The sequence below is a fragment of the Lepidochelys kempii genome, chromosome 3, assembly GCF_965140285.1.
Source record: "Lepidochelys kempii isolate rLepKem1 chromosome 3, rLepKem1.hap1, whole genome shotgun sequence".
Lineage (NCBI taxonomy): Eukaryota > Metazoa > Chordata > Testudines > Cheloniidae > Lepidochelys > Lepidochelys kempii.
This window is the reverse complement of record NC_136382.1, coordinates 57,843,047-57,867,762: the sequence shown is the minus strand read 5'-3', so window position 1 is coordinate 57,867,762 and position 24,716 is coordinate 57,843,047. Positions and strand designations below refer to the sequence as shown.

Genomic DNA, 24,716 nt, shown 5'->3' with positions numbered 1-24,716 from the left:
ATTGTCTCTGTGGTTGGACGTAGGGAGCAAGCCTCGTTCTTTGTGCTGAATGGTATATCCCTGGCTTCCTTCTTTGTGCAGGTGTGTAAATGCCTAAGGACCAAAGGATTGCCCTGGAATCTTTTAGGGTATGGAGAGATTCACTGGTCTTGGCTGTGAACAATTTTGGGCTCTCAAGAGAAAATTCTCTACAGTAGCATGTACCTCTTTCGGAAACCCAGAGAGGTAGAGCCATGAAGCCCTTTGCATGAGTATGGCCGTGACAATGGATCACGTGGCTGTGGCTGCTGTGCCATCCAGGCAAGGTGGTGGCTCTCCAAGATGACTCTTTGAATTGTTCTTTTTTCTCATCAGGGATGTAATCAGTAAACTCAAACATCTTAGAATAATTCATGTAATTATATTTGGCCAGTGTGCCCGTAATTGGCTATTCTGAATTGCAGAGTTATTGGTGAATGGGCCTTGCACCCAAAAAGGTCTAACCACTTCAAGTTTTTGTCATAAGGAGTAGTTCTGGAGTAGTATTATCTGCCCCGCTTGTTCACAGCATCCACCACCAAGGAATTCAGTGGAGGATGTAAAAACAGAAAATCCAGACTCTTAGAGTGGACGTAATACTTCTTGTCTGTGCTCTTACAAGTGAGTAGTAACACAGCGGGGATCTACCAAGTGATCTTGGCTGGGTCCATGAGTGCTTCATTTATGGGGAGCACAATTTTCAGTGAGGTTGATGTTTGTAAAATGTTCAGCAGTTTGTGTTGGGACTTCTTCCAGGGGTATCTTGAGCAAGTCAGCAATCCCCTTAAATAGCTCCTGAAATTGTTTAAAGTCAACGGCTATTGTGAGCAGTGGAGGCATGATGGCTTCGCCCAGACAGGATGAAGAAAGACTGGTTGGTGGGGTGGCTTCAAAGTCTCCTCCTGCTCTTCAAAAGTCTCTTCCCAAGGCTCGGAGGGTCTACCTATTGAGGCTGATGGGGAGCGTCTCGGTCTGTCTCTGCGAGTGCTAGAAGACCTAGAATAATGTTTCCTGTACACAGCCCATGGATCCCAATAAAGGCCATTGTGGTGGGAACGGCATTAGTGGTAACATCCATGCATGTCCATCACCCTGGGGGTGACATCTGGGTTGTTTCAGTGGACCTGGTCTGATAGTTGTCTGAATGGGTGAAGTGTAAACGTCCCCATCCTCATCATCCTCCTTATCACTGGCAAAGGGTGGGGCCAATCTGGATGATTAACACGTAACAAGTGTGCTAGAATAACATCGGTACCGAGAATGGGAGATTTCAGTGTTGTAGAGACAAGCAAGCCTCTGTGGAAAAGGAATTATTGTGGTACTGCAAGCATCAGCACTGAGGAGGACATCGTTGGCGGAGCCGTTGTAGCTGTAGCAGTTGTCGGTTCCGATGTGGCTCTGGTTTGTGCTAGGAGACCAGTAGATGGTGCCATCAACTGCAGTGATGCTCAGCTGCCCAGTGCTGCATGTTTAAGAGGCTCCATCAATACTGTGGAGGAGGTGCTAAGCTTCTCTTTGCCACTCCTCTCAGAGCCCACCCGCTTAGGGTCTTTAGCTTTCATGGTACCAGCGGTACTGGAAGATCCTGCTTAACCACTGGTGCTCAACTGCGCTATGGTCAGTACCAAGAATGTCAAATGAGCTGGGGATCATTTCTTTTTAGCCGGTTCCCTGGAAGGGGAGATTGTTGCCCACTTTTTGACCACCTTTTTGGAGAAATGCGATTTCTTCTATAAGGGTGGCACGGAATGTTTGCCAGAGGCTGTCACTGAGGTCTGCAGTCCAGGGTTGGAAGCTGGGTGCAGTGAATTTTCCGTCAGGATGAACTTTAACATGAGCTCCCTTGCTTTTCTGGAGCGAGTCTTGAGGTTGAGGCAATGGTGGCACTTTTAAGATGTGTGTGTCTCGCCCAGGCAATGAACACACTTGGGGTGCCGATCACTGACCGGGATTTCTTCCCGGCAAGAAAGACAGCATTTAAACCCCAGAGATCCAGGCATGCCCCTGTCAGCACCGTTCCACCAGGTGAAGAAGGTGAAAAGTGGAATCTTACTGGTAACTAATAATAATTTTTCTTTTTAAGAAAATAAACAGTGGAGAGGAGGGTAGCTATAGCTAACTAACTCTACTGTATAACTATACTAACCCAAGTCTAAAAGGTAAATGTGAAGAAACTAAGGCAGTGCTGCTGAGGGCGCTGTCTCAGGGCAAAGGCAGTTGAGAAGGAACCGAGAGCGCTTTGGCTGCACAATGCTAGCTGCCAGTGGTGGCGTGAGAGGAAGGGAGGGCACCTGCAGCCCAAACAGGCACTGCTATTAAAACTCTCTGATTGCAGATGCAGGGATGCACTTGAAGTGAAGCACCCACAGGGACACTGTTCGAAGAACTAGACAGTCCCTCACGTGTTTAGATTTGTTTGGAATATAGGAGAACAACAAGAGGTATGAATATTAAGATGACCAGTAGTGGAATACAGAATTTTTCATCTCCATCATAAGTCTGAATGAGGCCTATTTTCTGACAGAAGATAACTGTGGTAGACACTTGTTTATTAGGGATTGCATTGAGATCACCAGCTCATGTCACAACAGGCCATCATTGAGGCTCCGTGGTTTGATTGTAATTCTTAACAAGTGTGTATGTCACTAAACTATCACCATAATTAGTACTTGCAGGGACTCCCTTTGGCAATTTCAGCAGAGGTATTAAAGTTAAAAAAAAAGGGGGGGGGAGGGCGGGAAATGAACTCCCTTTCACTTCTAGAGGCAATGCCTCCAGAATTGTGGAGAAGTTTGCACTGACTGTAGCTAGCACACTACTTGTGGCTAGAGAACTTTCGTGGCCAAGACTAGCGCTTTTCAAGAGTTTTATGTGCAGTTAATAGAAGAAAGGAAAAACAAATAGCATTTTCATTAGTGAAAATAACAACTGATATGATGAGGATTACCACTATGGCCATTTAAATAATAGGTCATGGTGTCACAGCAGCTATATTTATAGTAGAAAAAGCTCATATCTTCAGGCCATTAACTTTACCCAAAAAAATGGCAGTTTGGCCTGACATTTTTCATACATTTTTTCAGCCCAAAGGAGATTTCCTGACATGTGTCTTTAAAATTTCAGTCACACAAAACACTGCATGAATGGAAGTTTTGGTACTCACATTTTCTATTTGTTCAGTCTGTTGCAGGTTCACACTGGTGCTGGAGCTTGAGCACTGAGTATAAACCTTAAGCTTTAGGTGGGCTTGTGCACACACCCAATTCACTTCTACTTTGCAAATAAGAACTGGGAAAACTTTTCCACACTTTTAGGGTCTATTGTAGGCTTTGTATGAACAATGAAAGAAAACAGAAGTAAGGAAACAGAGGTTAACAATGGATAAAGAATGAATTCACAAGTGGTCTTATAAATACTATGTAGCTGGTAGCTAAAGAAATAGTAATAAGAGTAATGTGTGAGGATAAGCTTGCAGCTGCGGCTTTGCTTACTAGTGCACTTTGTAGCTCATGGATATTTTATAATCTATACAAGGATTGGTTCACAGAATTAGTAAGTCAATCATAAAGCACTTAACACAATATAGACTGTAACATGCACGTGTTAGTCTGTATGTATAAAATCTGATTTATAATTATGTATTTTTGAGTTGTGGTGTACCCTAACTAATGCTCCCTCTAATTTTTAAATCTATGTGCAGAATGAATTTTGTTATGTGCACCAATATTGAGGTGGTGTGTGGCGGGGGTGGGGCCGAGGGGTTCAGCATATGGGAGGGGGCTCAGGCTGGGGCAGAGGATTGAAGAGTGAGGTCAGGGGCGAGGACTCTCGCTGGGGGTGCAGGCTCTGGGTGGGCCAGGGATGAGGGGTTTGGGGTGCGGGAGGGTGCTCAAGGCTGGGGCAGAGGGTTGGGGTGTGGGGGTGAGGGCTCCGGTTGGGGGGGTGCGGGCTCTGGAGTGGGGCCAGGGATGAGAAGTTTGGGGTGCAGGCTGCCCTGGGGATGGGTCCTGAGGACTCCCCCAACCAGCAGCAGCTCCGGGGGAGAGGCACTTCTTCCTGCCAGCAGGAGCTCCAAGGCCAGGAGAGAGGCCCACGACAGCCTTGCATGCCCCAACTTGCTCCCTTCCCCACCAGGCCCCTGTGGCTGCGCACCTGCACAGCTCTTTTTAGCCTGCTGTGTGGTCACACAGCTTAGAGCAGTGGTTCTCAACTGTGGTCCACTGCTTGTTCAGGGAAAGCCCCTGGCGTGCCAGGCCGGTTTGTTTACCTGACGCTTCCACAGGTTCAGCCGATCGCGGCTCCCACTGGCCGCAGTTCGCTGTGCCCGGCCAATGGGGGCTGCGGGAAGGGCGGCCAGCACATCCCTCGGCCCATGCCGCTTCCCGCAGCCCCCATTGGCCTGAAGCGGCGAACCGTGGCCAGTGGGAGCCGCAATCGGCCGAACCAGCGGACACAACAGGTAAACAAACCGGCCCGGCGTGCCAGGGGCTTTCCCTAAACAAGTGGTGGACCACAGCTGAGAACCACTGGCTTAGAGGGAACTTAGACCCTAACCCACCCACCCACCCACACGTGGGCTAATCACCTCAAGTGTAGCTTTATGAAATGCCAACAACAAAACCTCAGTGACGAGTCCAGATTCAAACAAAGTTTTTGGAACTGAACAAAGTGTTCTCCCAGAACTGAATGAGGTGTTCTGAATAAGCCAAGTGGAATCCCAACATCTATACCATAATTCATAGCTTGACAAATATATCAGAGACCTAAACCTAATAGCAGGAGGCTGATATAAAAGATAGTACCACAAGTAGCAGGATTAGTAGCACTGCCCTGATGGGAAACCCAACATGTTCCTCTCCTTCCTGCTGTCACCCTAGATCCCACAACTCCCTCATCTTCCTTGCCCCCCTCCCAACAGAAACACACCAGTACATTATTACTTGTCAAACCTGGAACTCTCTCCTCTTAGGATGTAGAACAGTACCACTCCTTTCCTTCTTTATTTCAGTTGTACACATTGTCCTTTTTTATCTGTTTCTCCTTCTCCCAGTCTCCCTTTTGTCCACCCTGTGACTTTTTTTGTTTCCCATCCCTCCTCCACACAGGATTATGCTGCTGCCCACAGAAAAACAGTAGCATGACACTGACCTGATTCTTGTAAAGTTTGCTCTGCTACTCCTCTAAAGGAAGCAGTGAAACATTTAAGAATTGCATCAGTTTCACTGTATTTCTGCTGGAGCTATCCTAGATATTGGTTATCATTAAAAAGTCAACAGTCACCACACAGTAATAAATGAGATCTCAGTTATTTCCTAATCTACACAAAGGGATTACTTTGTCTCCTCTCATCTTGCTTTAGATGCTGCATGACACTCATTAAAACAAAAGCATATCACTTGAATTGCCAAATGCTCATGTATATTTTAAAGCATACAAAATTGAAAATTCAGGACAAATATAGAGACAGTAACAGGAAAAATATCACTGTCCTTGTTAATTTAAAATTGCATATATTAAATAAGTATGCAGTTTATTTTACACTTGTAGGAGAAATTAGAACTTATTTTTTAAACTTTTCAATTACTTTATACACTACCTACCACCTTCCAAATAATATTGAAAATGAGAATCTAGTTAGAAATTAAAATGGAGCAGTTTAGCCACAGAACGTGGGCATGCATCACTGGACTAAAAATCTCTCTTCCTAGGTTTATAAATAAAGTGTTCAAGCACTCCACACCAGTACCGACATTTCTGGGCCCCTGTCAGAAATACACCCCAGGGCTTTGATACCACTTTTGAGAAGAGGTGGAAATGGGGTGGGAAATAAAATAAATAAATGAAGTAAAATTTAAATGTCAGTGTTTAATCTGCCACTTGGTACCCGCATTTGCTCTATTATCTACCTTCCTCTCTCTCTCTCTCTCTCTATTATCTACTTTCCTCTCTCACCTTTACTTGTCAACTTGACCAAGTTTCTCCCTTTTCTGCTGTCCTCCAACCTATCCAATTTCCCCATCCATTATACAGCAGCTACACCAACAACTCTGCTTTTACCACCAATCTGCTATTTCTGGGTTCTGAGCCTTGCCTAGCAAAAATAGTAGCACTGTTAAAAAGTTTAAAAGAGTCATACTAAGGTCTAATGAAACAGATAGACAAGATATAGGGAGGAAGAACTGTCTTGTAGTTAAAGAACTAGCTTATGATTAAAAATAGTCAGGGTTTAATACCTGTGTCTGCCACAAAATTCTTGTGTGACAATCTTTTGGGGTCTTAATCCTCAACTGTTAAAATGAAGCTAATGTTACAGAACTGACAAGTGTTCAAAAATCAAGAGACAAGACCACAAAAAAAGACTGGATTGGTTTAAAATTGTAAAACTTCATAAAATAACCTAGAGTTCTTTTTATTTGCCTTCTGGCTTTTGAACCCTTGGCATATTCTCTGAACGCTTTTCCAAACTTTCCTCTGCAACCCTGAGGAGAAATTCTAACTCCACCCTGAGCTGTGTGGGGCAGCCCTTCCCTGCACAGCTCATTACCCAACTGCTACTCAGAAGCAGCTTGGAAGGAGGAAGAGGAGGGTGCTATTAGAACTCCCTAAACTACTGCAGCTGCTGCTCAGAGTAACTGGGAGTGGTGGCAGGGAAGCAGCTGAACACACTGAGGAGTTCAATTCTTTTTGTACTCAAATCAATCTGTAAAAAGAAAAGGAGTACTTGTGGCACCTTAGAGACTAACCAATTTATTAGAGCATAAGCTTATGCTCTAATAAATTGGTTAGTCTCTAAGGTGCCACAAGTACTCCTTTTCTTTTTGCGAATACAGACTAACACGGCTGTTACTCTGAAACAAATCAATCTGTGGTTCTGGATCCCATCACCTACCTAGCAGTGGCCTGCAGAGAGAAAAGGGAAAGCAGTATGGCCAACCCCAAGCATTCAAAAATCATGACTCAGCCCCCAAAATATCATGAGATTGGCTTAATTATCATGAAATTAAAATAAAAATCATTTTGTTTCCTACCGGACTTCTGTTTTTTTCACCTTTAAGGGGAACCTGCCTGTCCCCAATGTGCGAGATCGTCTCAAAATTCAATCTCTGACACATAAAAATGCAGGCTTCCCTATTTGCTTCTCATGGGAGATTCCACTTATGGTCTCCCAACTCCTGGTGTGTGGCGAGGTGCCATTTGACCCCTCTCTAACCCCCTCCCTACCTAGATAGGCAGCTGCCCCACCCACATTCTTCCTCCATGTTCTCCTACCATTTCCAGTCCCTGTACTACAATCTAACCCTTACATTCACTTGCCTCTGATTTTTTTCTTCTCCCCTCTCAGTCTCCTACCCATCACATTCACCACTCTGCCACCCACAATTCCCTGTACTCCATATTTTCCTGCAACTACTCCCCAAAGTCTGCCTCCTGCATCCAACAATAACCTGCACTTCTTCGTAATTTCCTGACCCATTTCCTTACACATCCCTCTTCCCTGCTGCCACCACAGACCCATTCCCTGCAACTCCATACTATCCCATCCCTTGCCTTGCCCTCACTTGGTGACTGAAGGAGCCACAATCTTTCTTCAGGACCACCTGGCTTTAGCCCCATTGGAAAGAATGGAAGGTGGCAACCATCATTACTAAGGGAACCCTTACTCTCATCTCCAAAGGCTAAAGGAAAATAATGGTTACCTTGCTGAAGGCAACCAATGGCTTCAGTCTTTTTTTTTGTTTGTTTGTTTAAAAATAATGAGAGATTGAAAGCCATTCTGGATAAGGGTAAAATTTCACAAGACTGAATCAAAAAATTATGAACCTCAGTATTGTTGCACTCACAATAAAGTCATAAAATCTAACACTGCAAGTTTAATAATGTCTCAGCTTTGCGGTTGCCCAGCTCTGTGGCCATTCACCATCAAGATACTTCTCCTGGAGAGGCTGCCTTCTGGTACCCCAAGAACTGCTATAGCATCTCTAATGAGTCAGTGAGAAACAAGAGGGTTTCCCAAAGGAAGATACACAAAAGGAGAGTGATCTCAATAATTTCAGGATGGGAGGGATTGTTGGGGGGGAAAGATAAACAAAAAGGCCAGTATTTTTAAACTTGGGAGAAACTAAATCTATACTCAGGTACCTCGCTAATGGTCCAAATTTCAGACATGCTGAGCATCTTCAGCTTCAAATGAGGTCAAATTTATAAATGAAAGTCAAATTTTATTTATTCCTATGAATAAAATCATTTGTTTTCCATCACAGCTATATAGTGTGGTGAGTCATTTAGAAAGACTACTTAAGGATACTGTGCATAGGTCCACGAGCAGTTAGGATGCCAATCAGAAACCACTGTTTTGTCTTTTTCACCGTGCCATTTCTGCACATTTCACTCCCATGGATTTCATAAAGTACTTCTCCAATTTCTTAAACCATAAACGGCCAAAGTTAAAATTAAACCAATCAAAAACTGAGTCCAATGACAAGACTGCACAGAGACCCTAATTTGCATCTTAGTCATAATTTAGCAGTACATGTACTCTGTTTTTTGAGTCTTTGTTTGATTTTCACATTTGACCCATTAGTAACAGAGTTTAGTCCCATTAGTAACAGACTTTATAAGGGGAGGCAGCATTGGAAGACTCACTACAAATGCCTATTAGCTTACACTTTTACTGAAAGCTCAGTTTTTAAACAGAAAGAAAATACTAACAAAAGTACGGAATGTCTTTTTTCAGCCAACTCCATCTTTCTGGGATTTCATTTTGTAGGAACTCACAGTGATTACAACAACTGGAATGGGGTAAAAGAGGAAGAATAATTGCTTGTTCCTGAAATGTGAAAAACCAGGCTATAGACTAAATATAATATGCCTGCGTCTAATGACCGATAAGCTGGACAATTGTAAGGTATATAAAATTGAGATCTGTAATGGGGTTTACAAATCCCATACTGAGCACAGGAAGAAAGGAAAGGGGAGTCTTCCCTGCTCACAGACAAGCAGGCTGATCACACCCTTGCACAGCTGGCAGAACTGCCAATCATGGAGACATGCACCCACAGCACTGACCAATAAAGAAAACAAGCCTATAAAAGAGGGGGAACAGAAAGGCCTGGGATAGTGGAGGATAAGAGCCCCATGCTAAGCTGCCTATGAGAAACAAAAGGAGACTGTAAGGAGTTTAAGGGCTGAAACTCCATTTAAGTGAAGGAGTTTAAGGGCTGATCTAATTGAAGGGGACTAGTTAGGGAGAAGTTGGGACCCCCAGAGAAACTGCACCAAGTGTAGCTGACAAGATCTTTAAAGCAAAACACACATTTCATAGGAAAATATTCACAGATTGCAGGTAACCTTTTACACCTGAGAAAATGACAGATGTATAAAACACTGTTGGTCACAGAAGAGTGCTGGCTGTCTTAGCTGGATACAGCAGCAGATGCACAGACTTGAGGAGTGCTATATTATCATCAGTTGGGTTAATTTTCAACTCTGAGACTAAATCAGGAAGCATAACTGTATTACAAAATATCCTTTGAACATTCTTCCAAGATGATACAGTGTTAATACACTTCAGGTTTTAAAAATAATTTGTAATGTTAATTTATAGTAGTCATGAAAGGGGCTAAATTGGCAGCTCCTGTGAGGGAGCAATGAGTACTCAGCACTGCACAAGAAGCACTCAACACCTCAAACAATAAAGCCTCTGGAGTCTGGACTCCTTGATTTAACAAGGATAATAAAGATAATAAGGTAATAAGTAACAGTCAGCATAGATTTGTGAAGAACAAATCATGTCAAACCAACTGAATAGCTTTGATAGGGTAACAAGTCTTGTGGATAGAGGGGGAAGCAGCAGATGTGGTATATCTTAACTTTAGTAAAGCTTCGAATACTGTGTCGCATGACCTTCTCATAAACAAACTAGGGAAATATAGCCTAGATGGAGCAACTATAAACTGAGTGCATAGAAGCTGGGAAAACAGTTCCCAGAGAGTAGTTTTCAGTGGTTCACAATCAGGCTGGAAGGGCATAATGAGTGGGGTCATGCAGGGATCAGTTCTGTTCAATATCTTAAATCAATGATTTAGACAATGGCACAGAGAGTAAACTTATAAAGTTTGTGGACAATACCAAGCTGGGAGGGATTGCACGTGCTCTGGAGAACAGGATTAAAATTCAAAATGATCTGGACAAACTAGAGAAATGATCTGATGGAATTAAATTCAATCAGGACAAATATAAAGTACTCCACTTAGGAGGGAACAATCAGTTGCACACATACAAAATGGGAAATGACTGCCTAGGAAGGAGTACTGCAGAAAGGGATTTGGGGGTCATAGTGGACCACAAGCTAAATATGAGCCAACAGTGTAACAGTTGCAAAAAAAAAACCACACCACACACACACACATAATTCTGGGATGTATTAGCAGGAGTGTTGTAACCAAGACACAAGAAGTAATTCTTCTGCTCTACTCCGTGCTGATGAGGCCTCAACTGGAGTAGTGTGTCCAGTTCTGGGCATCACATTTCATGAAAGATGTGGACAAATTAGAGAAAGTCCCAAGAAGAGCAACAAAAATTATTAAAGGTCTAGAAAACATGACCTATGGGGGAAGATTTTAAAAATTGGGTTTGTCTAGTCTGGAGAAGAGAAGACAGAGAGGACATGACAACAGTTTTCAAGTACATACAAGAGGGAGAAAAATTGTTCTCCTTAACTTTTGAGGCTAGGACAAGAAGCATTGGGCTTAAATTGCAGCAAGGGTGGGTTAGGTTGGACATTAGGAAAAACTTCCTAACTGTCAGGGTAGTACTGCAATAAATTGGCTGGGGAGGTTGTGGAATCTCTGTCACTGGAGATTTTTAAGAGCATGTTAGACAAACACCTGTCAGGGACGGTCTAGATAAAATTTAGTTCTGCCATGAGTTCAGGGGACTGGACTAGATGACTTCTCAAGGTCCCTTCTAGTCTAATATTTAACCACAGAATAGACATTGTGGCAATTCCAGCTTTCCCTTACTCACAATTTGTCTCAACTCTATCCTGGAGGGGACAGATGGAAGGGGATAGTTTGGTTTTCTTGTTCATTTAGTCCTTGGCCTCTGACAAGGTGGGTCAACAAGGGTGGCAGATGGAAAAGTGCCATGTTTATTTATTGCTTGTTTGGTTTATTCATAAAATAGCAAATGTACATGGGCCTATCTACAATATTTAGCACTTGGTATTTTAACCTAATAATTTAACTAAAAAACAAGAGACTGCTCAAATAAATTTACCTATCCAGCCCCAATACCCTTCAAGCAAAAGCCTATATGAGATGAGAACTTGCACCATGCCCTAAAGACCACTAAGCTTTGGCTCTGTAAGGAGAGTTCTGCTGGGCAAGTTCCAGAATCAAGGACCCTTCACTGAGACAGGTTGGTCACAAATCCCCTGTTATCTATATTTGGAAATTAATACCTTATGTGTCTCTGCTGATCTCAATTCTTGTGGCAGTACATGGGAAGGAAGACAGTATCAGATAACTAGGATGCAGGCTATGGGACTTTCAGACTGAAGTTGACATCTTGAATAGCAAGCACATACAGCTGACAAAGAAAAGGCATAATGTATGTTTTGTGGCCACATATTGCTCTAGCTGAAGCTTCTGAGTTGTCTTCAAGTATAACCCCACATGGGGGATGCGGCAGTAATCTATCTGAAGATGACAGAAGTCATGGATCACTTGGACAAGACTGAGCTGAGAGAAATGTTGCCAACACCTAGCCAGATGCAGAAGGAAAAAGGTGCTCTTAATCAACAAAGTTACTTGAAATTCCAGAAGCAGTTTATCCAAAAAGCACCCCCAAATCACAAACCACTTGAATAAAAGTTGGACAAAATCCCGCAATAATGAATGTCATTGTCTTTAATATTCTCCTTGAGATCCTTCCTCCACCCGATTAGCATTATTACATCTAACCCAGATTAAGCCTCAGACTGTTTACACTCATCTAGTTCCCAATCAACATTAAATCCTGGGAAATCAAACTCAACACCTGGGTTTGATAAAAGAGACAGCTGTGTGTTATCTACACGTGATTGACACTCTGCCCAAAACCTCTCTCTCTCAGTAGTCTCATATATGGACAGAACAGGAAGAGTGTGGTTTTATGATGTGCTTGTGTCCAGCAGGAACTGGACTGAAATTACTGCTATATTTCACATAACCTATGGAAAACTCTTCACACAGTAACAAGTTTGGAACATTAATGATGACTGCAGGAAACAATCAGGAGGTAGAGGTGGTTGGATCTGTAGTTCATTACTCTTTCCCTGAGCCACCAGTCCATTTACATTCATGTTGATTCTTATTTTAATTAAGTTTTCTAATAGTTTTTGAAGTGTTTATAAATATTTCTTTTGAAATGCATGATGCTCTGCTTTGAACTTAACTTGTCTACATACAAAATTAGCAAAATAAGTTGTAAAGAGATTATATATCAAGGTTTGTTTTTTTGTAAATTTAAAGCTGCAATCAATATTGAATCATAAAAACACAAGTTATAAAAACCATAGTATGTTACCAAAGGCCTACATTCTTAAAATAGATTTTACATAAAAAAAATCAATATTTAATTTTGTCTTGAAACACAGGAAAAATATATAGCGCCTTTAGTTCCAAAGGGATTTTCAAATTTTTACTGATCCAATAAAAAAAAAATCATTTTGTGCATCTTCGAAAACTCCCCATTTGGAGTGGAATGCAGTACTTGCTTAACACCACAATGAAACACTAGCATGTAGATTCACAGAGGAAGTAAAAAAAAATAGCATATGCAATTAAAACTTCAGAAAAAGATTGGCACACAGAACATATTTAATTAAACTGGATTTAATCAGAGCATAGCTCTGCTCTTGCAAAATGCTATGAGATCTTTAATAAGTGCAAGTGACTAGGCTTTGGTTTCATTTCTTACAAAGCTGAGGCACAGGTTTGCCAACTTTGAGTGCAGGAAACTGAACACCCTTGTCCCACCCCCTGCCCTACCCCTTCTATGAGGCCCTGCCCCTGCTCATTCCAGTCCTTTTCCCTCCATCATGTGCTCTCCCCCACCCTCACTCACTTGCTCATTTTCATCATGCTAGGCAGAGGGCTTGGGTGCAGGAGGGGGATGAGGCCTCCAGCTGGGGATGCGGGCTCTGGAGTGGGGCCAGGGATGAGGGGTTTGGGGTGCAAAAGGGGGCTCAGGGCTAGGGCAGGGGGGCTGAGGGCTCCAGCTGGGGGTGTGGGCTCTGGGGTATGGCTGGGGGATGAGGGGTTTGGAGTGCATTAGTGGGCTCCATGCTGGGGGGGTAGGGCCAAGGGGTTTGGAGTGTGGGAAGGGGATCTGTGCTGAGACAGGGGGTTGGGGGGCGGGAGAGGTTAAGAGTTCCAGCTGGGGGTGCGGGCAGGGGCTCTGGGCTGAGGCAGGTGGTTAGGTTCAGGGAGGGAGGAGGGCTCTGGGTGTGGGCTCTGAGGTGGGGCCAGAGATGAGGAGTTTCGCATGCAGGAGGGGGCTCAGGGCTGGGACAGGGGGTTGGGGCATGGGGGGTGAGGGCTCCAGCTGGAGGTGCGGGCTCTGGGGTGGGGCTGGGACCGAGGTGTTCGGAGTGTGGGAGTGGATGTGGGCTCTGGAAGGGAGTTTGGGTGCGGGAAGGGGCTCAGGCTCCTGGGCGGCGCTTATCTTCGGCGGCTCCCGTAAGTGGCCAGCATGTCCCTGAGACTCCTAGGTGCAGAGGCAGCCAGGGGTCTCCGCATGCTGCCTTCACCTGCAGACACTGCCTCCACAGCTCCCTTGAGGTTCCTCCACAGCTCCCTTGTGCTTAGAGGCTTCCGGGAACCGTGTGGAGCCAGGGCAGGCAGAGAGCCTGCCTTAGTCCTACTGCGCCACTGAGTGGACTTCTAAAGGCCCAATCAGCAGTGCTGACCAGAGCCGCCAGAGTCCCTTTTCAACCGGGCATTCCGGTCAAAAACCGGACGCCTGGCAACCCCACATTGGTTCAGGAATAACTCAGAGGGAAGCATGTTTCCTACTGCAACATTCAGAATTTACTGTGGAAGTCTCCCATCTAAACAGTGATTAAATACATTTAAACCCGGACCCTGTAAATAGATGTGCACCCAGCCACACCTGAGCCTGGACAGAGATCCACTAAGGTCAGACAGTGTAGCCACGTCTGTTTGCAGGATCAAGACATTAACTTGTAAGATCTGGCAAAATTTGAATCTGAAATGATATGGCTGTGGACTATATTGCCTGGCTATACTGGAAGGAGGACAGGAGACACTGGATGTGGTTTAATCAGGCTGAAAACTTTATTAACAACTGTCTGGAAGAACCCGGCAGATAGAAGTGTACAGTGCATGCAACTCCATGATCATTTAAATATCTACCTGGGGGCCTTCTGTCAGCCTCACCTCCTTTTCCATCCTGGTCCACAGCCAACCTGCTGCTGGAACGTTACTACCCTCCCTTCAAATAAATGTTAAGTTGGGCTATAAAGAAGGGGGTTGGCTCTCTGCTGTGCCAGTCATAGGAGCCCCCACTCCCCACCCCTTTTCCATTCCATTAATAAACACCTCCTTTAAATCCTTTACTAAATCATTTATCTGATCACTGTATCACTTCCCTATGGAGCATCTGCACTGGACATCCGCCCCACACTTAACGAAATGAGTTGCAACATTATAGCCTCACTCCCATTCTGTGCTGGACCCAAATGAGCCCTTCCACCCGAACCCACTGTGGGGAAGGCAAAAAAACTCCCACTCTGCCTTGGCCAATTTGGTGGTGAAGGAAAAATTCCTTCCCAGCCCCACAAGAATTTAAAGGCCAGCACAGTGCCCCCAGCGGATCCTGACCAAACCTGGTATTTCACCACTTTCAAGGGTGGCAGCTGTTCAACTTGGGCCAGGTGAAAGAGGGCTTCTCCTGTCTGGCTTGCACCTATATACTCTCCCCTCTCCTCTGGTCACTTGGCAGGGGGAGGGGTGAGTCAGAGTCCCCATGTTTACCCATTCCGCATCTTGGCAACATACGTGCCTCTGCGCCCTTAAAGAGGTATGCTAAAAAGGTATGCCCCTTCCCCCAGCAAGCCAATTTCCCCCATCCCCACTTAAAGTGCAGTGCAGTCATTACTGATGATCTCCAGCTGCTGATCAACTTTGAACAGTACACTGTACATATTTTAAGTTACACTAAAGCAATAGACTATTAAAATTAAAGCCTATGTAATGACTTGTACATATTTTCCATATGGAATGTTCATACAAAAACGCTTTCCAATTCTTAAATGCATACATATTGTACTTATCCTTTATGAGTGAGATTCTATACTGTGCTTCTAAGAGGTGTCCGGGGATGGGAATGCTAAGGTGGCTTTAAGCTACTTTATTCACTCTTTATCCAGAGCTGCTCTAGGGGCTGGAGAGGACCGCAGCATAATTTAGACAGCCCTGGGATGTGTCTATCTAAGTTACTGCAATCTCTAGGTTTGCCCTAGGGGCCACGGTGCCACCCACAATATCCACAGCATGGTACGCTGCAGCCCTGCTCCTGACATGCCCCTCCCAGTCCTAGCATACCTCCTACTTCAAGGAGTGTGAAGGGATCCTCAAAGCACAGCCTTACTCCTCTCTACTGTAGTGCTTGTGCTAGTGGGAATCCTCACCTGGAGGGACCAGTGGATTTTACGGTCTGCTTATACCACTCAGGCCCTTTTACCCAGCATAGCGGGGCCAGAGCAGGGGTGAGGATTTCCCCTCATTATTTTAGCCAATTAATTGTCTGTACTAATATGATAAGCAGAGAGTTTGTCCTTTGTACACTCACATACCATCAAGCTTTTAAACCTATCCCATCAATTGCAGAAACAGGCACAGCAGCATGTAAGTAGAGTCCTACATGGATACAAAATTTGCATCCACATCCGATCCACAAATATGGTGCATGGATATCCACAGATTTGCAGGGCTCTCCTTTGGTACCTAGGAACTTGCTTCATGTAATGAAAAAAAGCAAAATTTTGTTAAAGTGGCAACTGCAAAAAAAAGCAAAGTGGGGAGGTGCGCTAAACAAATTACTTTCACTTATCTGTTTTTATAATAAAGTGCTCATTTAATATTTGGTGTTTCTAATCAGTAGCTGATGATACTCTGTATTGCCCAAACAGTGCATAAGAGTCACGACCATAAAACGAAATGAAAAAACAGAAAAAAGCCTTTTACTTCCCCATAAAAAAAAATTTCTACTGACGAGAGAGGTAGGGAAAGAGAGAGAGAGAGAGATCCTTTGTTATGTTTACTTTCAGAATTTGTAATGCACTCCTATAATACAGTGATGAGCATGGTACACAAGGCTAGACAGATAGAAGGACTGACTGAGCAGTTTATGATACCAGAAAGAGACAGGCCAAGGAGTTTTTATAAATACTGAAAATGGGAAAATCGTTCAGGGACAAAGTCAATAGAGTTACACTGGGATGGCTCAGAGTTTTTACAAGTCCTGTCCTCTATAAACTGCCTTGTGCACTGTCAGAACACACATCAACTAGCTGCCTGCCTTGTCGTTCTACATCTATTAAAAAAAAGTGCACAATGGATATGTTTTTCCAACAATAAAACTTAACTTAGGTTTGCCAGTGTCAACGTTTCAATAAATGAACAATAGCACCAAAGAAAATACTCAGCTACAATAACTAATGTATTGAATATTGGAATGCTACAATTCAAGCTTTCTGGCCATATTATGCCCCCAACTACATCTGTGTAACCTCACTTCATCAGAACACAAACGTCAAAATGTGAAATGATTCTAAAGAGAATGTTGCAAATATGTAAACTTGTAAATAGCTCTATTTTGCAAATACCTTCATATGAAAATGTGAATTAAAAACCTAGAAAACAAAATAATGAATATAAATCATAAATTACTCTGACTGTTGTCCTTAACACGTTCATGTGCAACATACAGAAAGCTTGTTAGAAAAAAAGCTATCAGTGTTAACCTCTACATTCCTACTTGACTGAATATTTACAATGAAGCATGGACTGCAGCTCTGTATTTTTTCCCCTAAATGACTAAATGCTTTACATATGATATACATAAAACCAGTGGTTCTTAACCAGATGTACACGTACCCCCGGAGTTATGCAGACGTCTGCCAGGGGGATACATCAACCCATCTAGATATTTGCCTACTTTTACAACATGCTACATAAAAAGCACTAGCAACGTTAGTACCAACTAAAATTTCATACAGACAATGACTTGTTTATACTGCTCTATATACTATACACTGAAATGTAAGTACAATATTTATATTTTGATTGATTTATTTTATCACTATATGGTAAGAATGAGAAAGGAAGCAATTTTTCAGAAAGTGTGTGCTGTGACACTTTTGTATTTTTAGGTCTAATTGTGTAAGCAAGTAGTTTTTAAGTGAGGTGAAACTTGTGGGTAGGCAAAACAAATCAGACTCCTGAAAGGGATACAATAGTCTGGAAAGGTTGAGAGCCACTGCTTTATACCACCAAAACTAGCACTACCTACCATGTCATGGATAGAAATGTGACAGAATATGTTCAAAAATCTGTAAACCCCAGTTGCATAAAACACACATACGTTTGAAACAAACAAACTGGCTCATTATCACATTTCAAATATTCTAATTATTAAAGGGTTTATCCTACAAAATATTTCTCATGTGAGTATTTCTTACCAAAGTCATATTTTAACTCCTTAAGCTATTAGCATGGCTGGATTTTTGTTTCCTTTTGTGAGCAATGTAATGACAAATTGCACATAATGAAGTTTGTAAAAATAACTCTAGATTTAAGGCATTTAAAATGCATGATTGACTTGTCATACAAAAGCACTTATTCTACCCAGAAATTGGTGTTCATCACCCAAGCACTAAATACAGAGAAAATTATTCTTAAATTCTGAAGAATCACTGCCCTAATGGCTCAAATCTGCCTTCAGAACCACACAGTAGATCTCCAAAATCTGAAAGAGTTCAGGTATAGATGGACCGTCAACAGCTTTAACACTAGCCTATTGATGTGCTCAGTTCACCCATGCACCAGTGTGGGGGGATAGGTCCAGCCCCACTGGTAGGGTTGCAACGTAGGGGTGTGCTCCAGGGGTGGCACCATGCCGTGGTTCCTTTCTGGTCTAAGTGCCCCCCAAATTTAACCATTTATGCATTTATTATGATGGCACTGAAACAGACATATCTGGGCTCAATACAGAGGTGACAGTCATGCAATCCTCTCAGTCTGCAGCAGACCTAACACTGATTACACTGAATTGTTCACAAAGAGTGAGAGTATATGGTCCTGTGATTGCAAATGACAAGATACAGCTGATATGATGGGGAATAATTCAGGCAGTGTGCCAATATGGATGTTCAGCATCCAATAGAGCGCTATATGGAAAGAGTTGTTCTGCACATCCTTGCCCCTTCATGTCTTCAAAGTGGTGAGGATACAAATGGCTTTGTAGGTCATGACTGAAAAATCACAACGAGCTTTGCTCATCTCTGTAGTGCTAGAAAATATATTTGGATCATGGCTTTCCTGTTCAAAACTCTCTCTGTGGACATCAGACTCTCGAATGCAATCACATTGAGGGTTTATTTAAATTATATATACAGATAATTAAAACATAGTCCCAGATCAACAAGTATCAGCACAAACATGAATGCACTTCAGATAACGCAATCCATTCTCTATAATCTGTTCTGACTAGTGAAGAAATGGCTAAGAACCCAATTCAGTGCCTACATTCCACAACTAGGCATGCTCTAAGGAAAAATATTCCCCAAATACACACTGGATAATGTAAGGATTAAACATTGGCCCCAACTGGCAGAAGCACAGATCTGAAAAGCTATCCATGCATCCCCAGATCTTGCATTTGGCTTTCATTGAAGAATGTTGTGTAAAATTCCCTAGTCCTGATCATGTGCAAATTTCTGCCAGTAATTTGAGGTTATGCACAAGTATGTCCAAAAAGAGCAGCATCAAGCCTTTTTGATGTTCGAATCTAATTGGATGGGATCCTATGAAATGTTTTCCACAGTACAGCCATTGCAGACTAAAGTTACCCGGCAGATACAAGTGTTTTAGAGTCGTTTTTCCAAAAAATAGCATAGGTCAGATTTTCAAAAGCATTCATTGTTGGCTGAAATCTGCTCCCGTTAAACTCAATGGTAAAATGCCAGCTGAATGCTTTAGAAAATCCTCCCTATTTTCCCAGTCCCCCAAATTATACTATATTCTTTATAGTATAAATAGACCAATGCCCTGAAGAATGTTGAGCCTAATCTTATGATTATTTATACTAATGAAAATCCAGAGCAGTTCTTTTGCTTCTGTGAAGTTACTCGGGTCTGACCAGTGTACAGGAGTGCAGAATTGGGCCCTTACAATATAATTCTAGATGCGAGCCATGAATAGTGATAGCAGACAGTACAGAAGGGATGAGGTATGGAGGAATGAGGTCTACAGCAATATAATCTACAGGTTACTCAGTTCAGATATTTGCTTATATAAGTGATTCAAACTGAAAACAAATATTGGGCCAAATTCTTTCATGATGCAAATAAGCAAAATTGCATTGTAGTCAAGTGATCTGTGCCCATTTCCATTAGCAGATAATTTGGTCTATTGTTCTCACAATATAAGGTACACTCCTATTCAAAAAATTTTAAAAACCTTTCTTTTTCTTAAGTATTAAATGAAAGTGCTAAAAAACGCTCTGCAATATGTTAACTAACTAGCCACCTGATGGAGGTATCAATACAGTATGTTTGACCATTTTATTCCAGTGTCAAAGGAAGCAAAAGAGAGAGTCTAGGTACATCTTAAAAAATAAAAGGGCATGATAAGATTCAGAATGAAAAATTTAACTATTTTTTAAACTCTTGGAACAACTGGCATTTTCCAGATTGCCAACCAATGGAACATTAGGAGGAAAGCATATTAAAAAGATAGTCTCTTCTGTAGAACGTTTATCAAAATCTGGATTTGTAACAGCCCTTTGCTCTGGGGAGTTTTATATAAGGACCCTACACTTCTCCTCCCACTTTTCCCCATCCCTCCTGCCAACCATCAACAACACCTATTAACTTATAGATTCATAGATTTTTTTAAGGCCAGAAAGGATTATTGTGATCATTTAGTCAGACTTTCTGAATAATATAACTACAGTGGGAGTTATTTTTATCCTGTGTAAAAGCATGTGTGAAGGGGGGTACGGCGATATAGCTTTCAAAATTTCAGATCTCCAATACAGATTGGAGCCAGCAGTGGAATCTGGATCCAATTTTGCATTCTAGACTTTACAAAATTCCAGTGTGTTTAGCTCTGAGTCCCATTTCTCATAAAGCTTGCATGTGTACTACATACAATAAAACTATATTTAAAATATTATTTAGGTTGCAAAGTCAAGCACTTAAAAATTAGGAAATGCCAGATTTACGTTTGCCTCTGCAACCTTAATTCTGCCCCCTTGTGCATCCATCTTCCATCCTGAGATATTGGGCAGTAAACCTGTCACTGGTCTAGGAATGAATATTGTCCATTTGGCATCTCAGACCAGCATTACTTTGAGAGGAAGTTCCACATTTGGGATGTGGGTGCCATGGAAGGAAACATTTCCTTATCAGATTGTTTTAAAAAGAAAACTGATAGCTGTTTGAATCTGCTCAGACATTTTGAATGTTAAAACCAATTCTGCTGGAGACAAATTAACATTTAGAAGGCAGGTAACATGGTCTAAGATTCACAATGTATAATATGGCTGTGGAATATTACATGGACAGCACCATCATATATGTATATCACATACACCCTTTCTGCAAAATTAGGGCAGGAGATGCTTGTTCAGATTGTTATCCTATCTATGAGGAAGAGCATGTATAATTCTTGCCCAAGGGAAAAAAAAAGTGTAGTGTGGGCCATATAGAAAAAGGACAATGATTCTAGAAGATATAATGGTTCTGTGCAACACATAAAATCATAACTAGTTGGAAACTACTGACTCTGACCTAATTCCCATAATGATATAACTATATACCAAGGGTGGTCAGCCTGTGGCTCCATGTATAGGGACTGCATCCGGGGCTGGAGCTACAGGCACCAACTTTCCAATGTGCCGGGGGGTGCTCACTGCTCAACCCCTCGCTCTGCCACAGGCCCTGCCCCCACTCCACCCCTTCCCAACCCCTCCCCTGAGCCTGCCATGCCCTCGCTCCTCCCCCTCACCCCCAGAGCCTCCTGTACACCACAAAACAGCTGATCGGAAGGAACTGGGAGCAGGGGGGTGGAGCTGATGGGTGGGGGTTGCTGACGTATTACTGTGGCTCTTTGGCAATGTACATTGGTAAATTCTGGCTCCTTCTCAGGCTCAGGTTGGCCACCCCCACTATTTAGCAAAGTTTATAAGCTTTCCCCTTCATTCCATAACTATGGGCTGAATTTCCAGCTATCTAAAAAAAAAAAAAAAAAATCACATTTTTCTTAGCCTGATGCAGAGCATTTCCTATTCTTCAGATGCCTTTGAATAGGAATTGTTATGTGGACCAAATTACAAGAAATTCTTTTTGGCATCACAAACCCTTTGAATACATGTCTAAAGCAATGTAGAAAGATCCAATTTTCAAGCAGAATCCACGAAGGGCAATTTTTGACCTGTGCTAAAAAACTAACTTTGAACAGTGCCCCAAGTCTTTTAGCAAAAGCTTTGAAGATTCCAGCACCCTTGTGGAAAACATTTTAAACAATTTTCCAGGCTTCACCGATGCTAATATAAAAGAAGCAAAGAAATGCCTTACCCCACATTAACAATTATAGTACTGACAAATTAGTGCCACTCCTGACAAAAGTTTTCTCTTGCAGTGGACATGGGACTTATAATGCTATTTCCCACAGAATAAAGGCTAAATATTTGTATGGAAGTAGCAATGGGCGGAGGGGCAAAGGACAGAGAATGAGGGAAGTAGAGATGTAGTGCATAGCATTTGGCCAGCAGTTCCTTTCAATTCTCTAATGATGTACAAAGACTGAAAGTGACCCTAAATGCTTCATCCCCACATTGGCTAGTACAGTGCAGTTTCACAATCCTGCTTTTCTTCTAACCCTAATAAAGTCTTGATCACACCCCAAGCATTACAACCACAGCAGCAGTGAACCAAACTCTTCATCCCAAACTCCGCTCTCCATGCCACACCCCCATCCCTAGTCCTGGTCCCAGGCAATAAGCATCATTAGCTAGTGGGCCTCAGTGTACAATTCTGCAGTTACCAGCAGCAGCCACTGCAGAAATGCAAATCCCAGCACTGATCTGAAAGGACAGAGACGACAGCACAATCAGACACTGCCCTCAGCTTCAAATCACTTGCAATACATGGCACAGAAGTTAAGAGACTGCAGGGATTCACTATTTCCATCCATTATAGATTATACTATTGGCTACAGGGAAAAGTATAAAAACTGAAACCCACACCTTAAAACTGGTTATTTCTGATGCAGCCAAAAGAAAACACCACACACAGTATGTCACACCTTTTGTCCAAGCCACCAGCCCTACCCTCTGAACACGCACAAGAAAATAGTATACAGTGAGGCAAGGACACACCTTACAGAATACAAAGCATCTGGATCACATTAAGAGCTTTGCATGTAGTCAGTTACCTATTCTGCCATTTCCATCCAAAAGTGAATAGGCCTGGAGGGTGGTTACAGGAAGAGAAAATTTGATTCTCCTCCTCAGGCCACAGTCTCAATCTGTTTAGTCTCATCACTCACAGGAGGCAATTTAGTAACATTACATTTGAAGCCTGCTGCTAATGGAGAAGGATAGAAAGTGAGGTCACATAGGTGTTGTTTTGCAAGGAAGAACGGGGGGAAAGAGATAAAAGGTTCAAGAGAGAAACTGGTTTCCAAATATGGCATCCATCAATGCCCTGAGCCCCCAACATCTTTCCCTATGTAATCAACAGTGTAATAAATCTACCAGTTGTCTTTCTAGCCCACCAACACAAGCATACACCTTGCCCTCTGGAAGGAACAGTGTAGCTAATTATAAACACACTCTGCTTTCCCACATCAAAACGCCCCTCCACAGCAAGATGCCTCCCATCCTTGCCCACAGTTCAGCAACCACCAGGCAGACAGGAAGATAGCAAAAGGAAGATAGCCCAGCTGGAGAAACTGCAGGGGGTGGAAGTAGAAGAGGAAGAGGCAGGTTGCTGCCTAATCCCCAAGTGGCAGGACTGGGTTCACACTGAGCCAGGTGGAGGCAGCCTGGTGTTTTTTGAAGGCTCTGTCCTAGGGAAACCCCACCCATTACCCCTCCCGTAACGGGCGGGGTTTTAAGGCCCCCAGAGGAATCCCTTCCCAAAATGTGGTGGGTTTTCCAATGGCAAGGTCTCCCCTCTTCTAACACACCACAGCGGAGGGGGGTTCCCCGCTTCTTCCCCTGCGTGGGGGGGGGAGGAGAGCGACCCCCCCCCCGCCTCTCCTGGGTGTGGGTCTCCTCAGGTAGGCGTCTCCCGCAGCGAAGGGAGGCGGTTCCCAAGGGTGGGAGAGAGCAGCCGGGGGAGAGAAGGAAGTTCAGGGCCGTGCGGGGAGGCGGGTGGGGGTTCTGCAGGGCAAGACCCGCGGCCAGTCTCCGGCAGGGACCCCGCGGGGCTCGGTCAGTGTGGCCGAGCCCAGCCCCGCACCGTTCCCGGAGGCGCCGCAGCCCAGCCGCGCCGCTGCCTTGTCCGCTCTCACCACCGGGACCGGCCCAGAATGAATGAATGAATGAATGAATGACGGACGGCTGCTTACTTGAGCATGGCCTCTTCCTTCTCTTCCTCTTCTTTCTGCCGGTCCATCACTGCCATAATGATGTTCCGCTCCTCCTCGGTCAGGTGGCTCAGGTCGGGCAGCTCCTGCATCGGGGGAGGCACCGTGGGTGGGCGAGGGCCGCGGGGCCCCACAGAAGAAGACATTTTTATTTCTGCCTTTTCCCTTACACCTTCTACCTTGGCAAGGCAAAGCCAGTCACGCCTCTCCGCCTCCTTCCTTCACAGCGCAGTCCGCGGCTCCGCGGCAGCGGCGGCGGCAGCAGAGGAGGCGGAGACCCAGCCTTTCATGGTTGCTTGCATCCACCCCTGCCCGGCGGCTGCTGCTCCCTTTGTTTGCCCAGCTCTAGGAAGGTTTGGGGCTGCCCTCCTGCCTCTTGCAGCCCATCCTCCCAGGGCGGGAGGGGAGGGAGAGGGCTCGGGATTACGGCTAGCAGGCTGTGTGCAGCGGCAGGCTGGATGCACCGGGCTGGAGAAGAAGGGCGGATGCTGCTGCTGCTGCTGCTAGCTTTGAGGAGGGAGGGGGGAGTTGGGTGTCAGTTAGGCGGAGTCCAAGCCACTCCGCTCCTGGAAGATGCTCCTGCTGTCTCACACTGAGCACCACCAGCTGTGGAGTCCATGGACCTGAGCCACCCACACCCCTGGCGTCCCCTGACTTGCCCTGGGGCCACACGTTTGCCAGAGTCGCTACTGGGATGATATTTTCCCCTCTCATCTTTCTCAGCTCTCTCTTCCTCGGTTAAGGGCCATGCACCTTGCCAGTCTCCTCAGCTGGTGCCTTGTCTCCTTGCCTACCTGCACTTTATCCCTCTGCCTA

General features: G+C 43.9%; 1 protein-coding gene across 36 annotated transcripts in view; it reads right to left on the bottom strand.

The window, feature by feature from the left end:
* Window positions 1-24,406, bottom strand: part of RIMS1 (regulating synaptic membrane exocytosis 1) — a 507,196-nt gene extending 482,790 nt beyond the window's left edge. For 23 of the 36 annotated variants that reach the window (XM_073336446.1, XM_073336400.1, XM_073336430.1 and 20 more), the window contains exon 1: window positions 23,883-24,406. In XM_073336446.1, coding sequence (XP_073192547.1) covers window positions 23,883-24,046 — 164 coding nt within the window. In that variant the 5' untranslated portion in view covers window positions 24,047-24,406. The remainder of the gene's footprint in view (window positions 1-23,882) is intronic. The other 13 variants (XM_073336409.2, XM_073336418.2, XM_073336412.2 and 10 more) reach the window with 1 other exon arrangement.
* Between the last annotated feature and the right edge of the window lie 310 nt (window positions 24,407-24,716).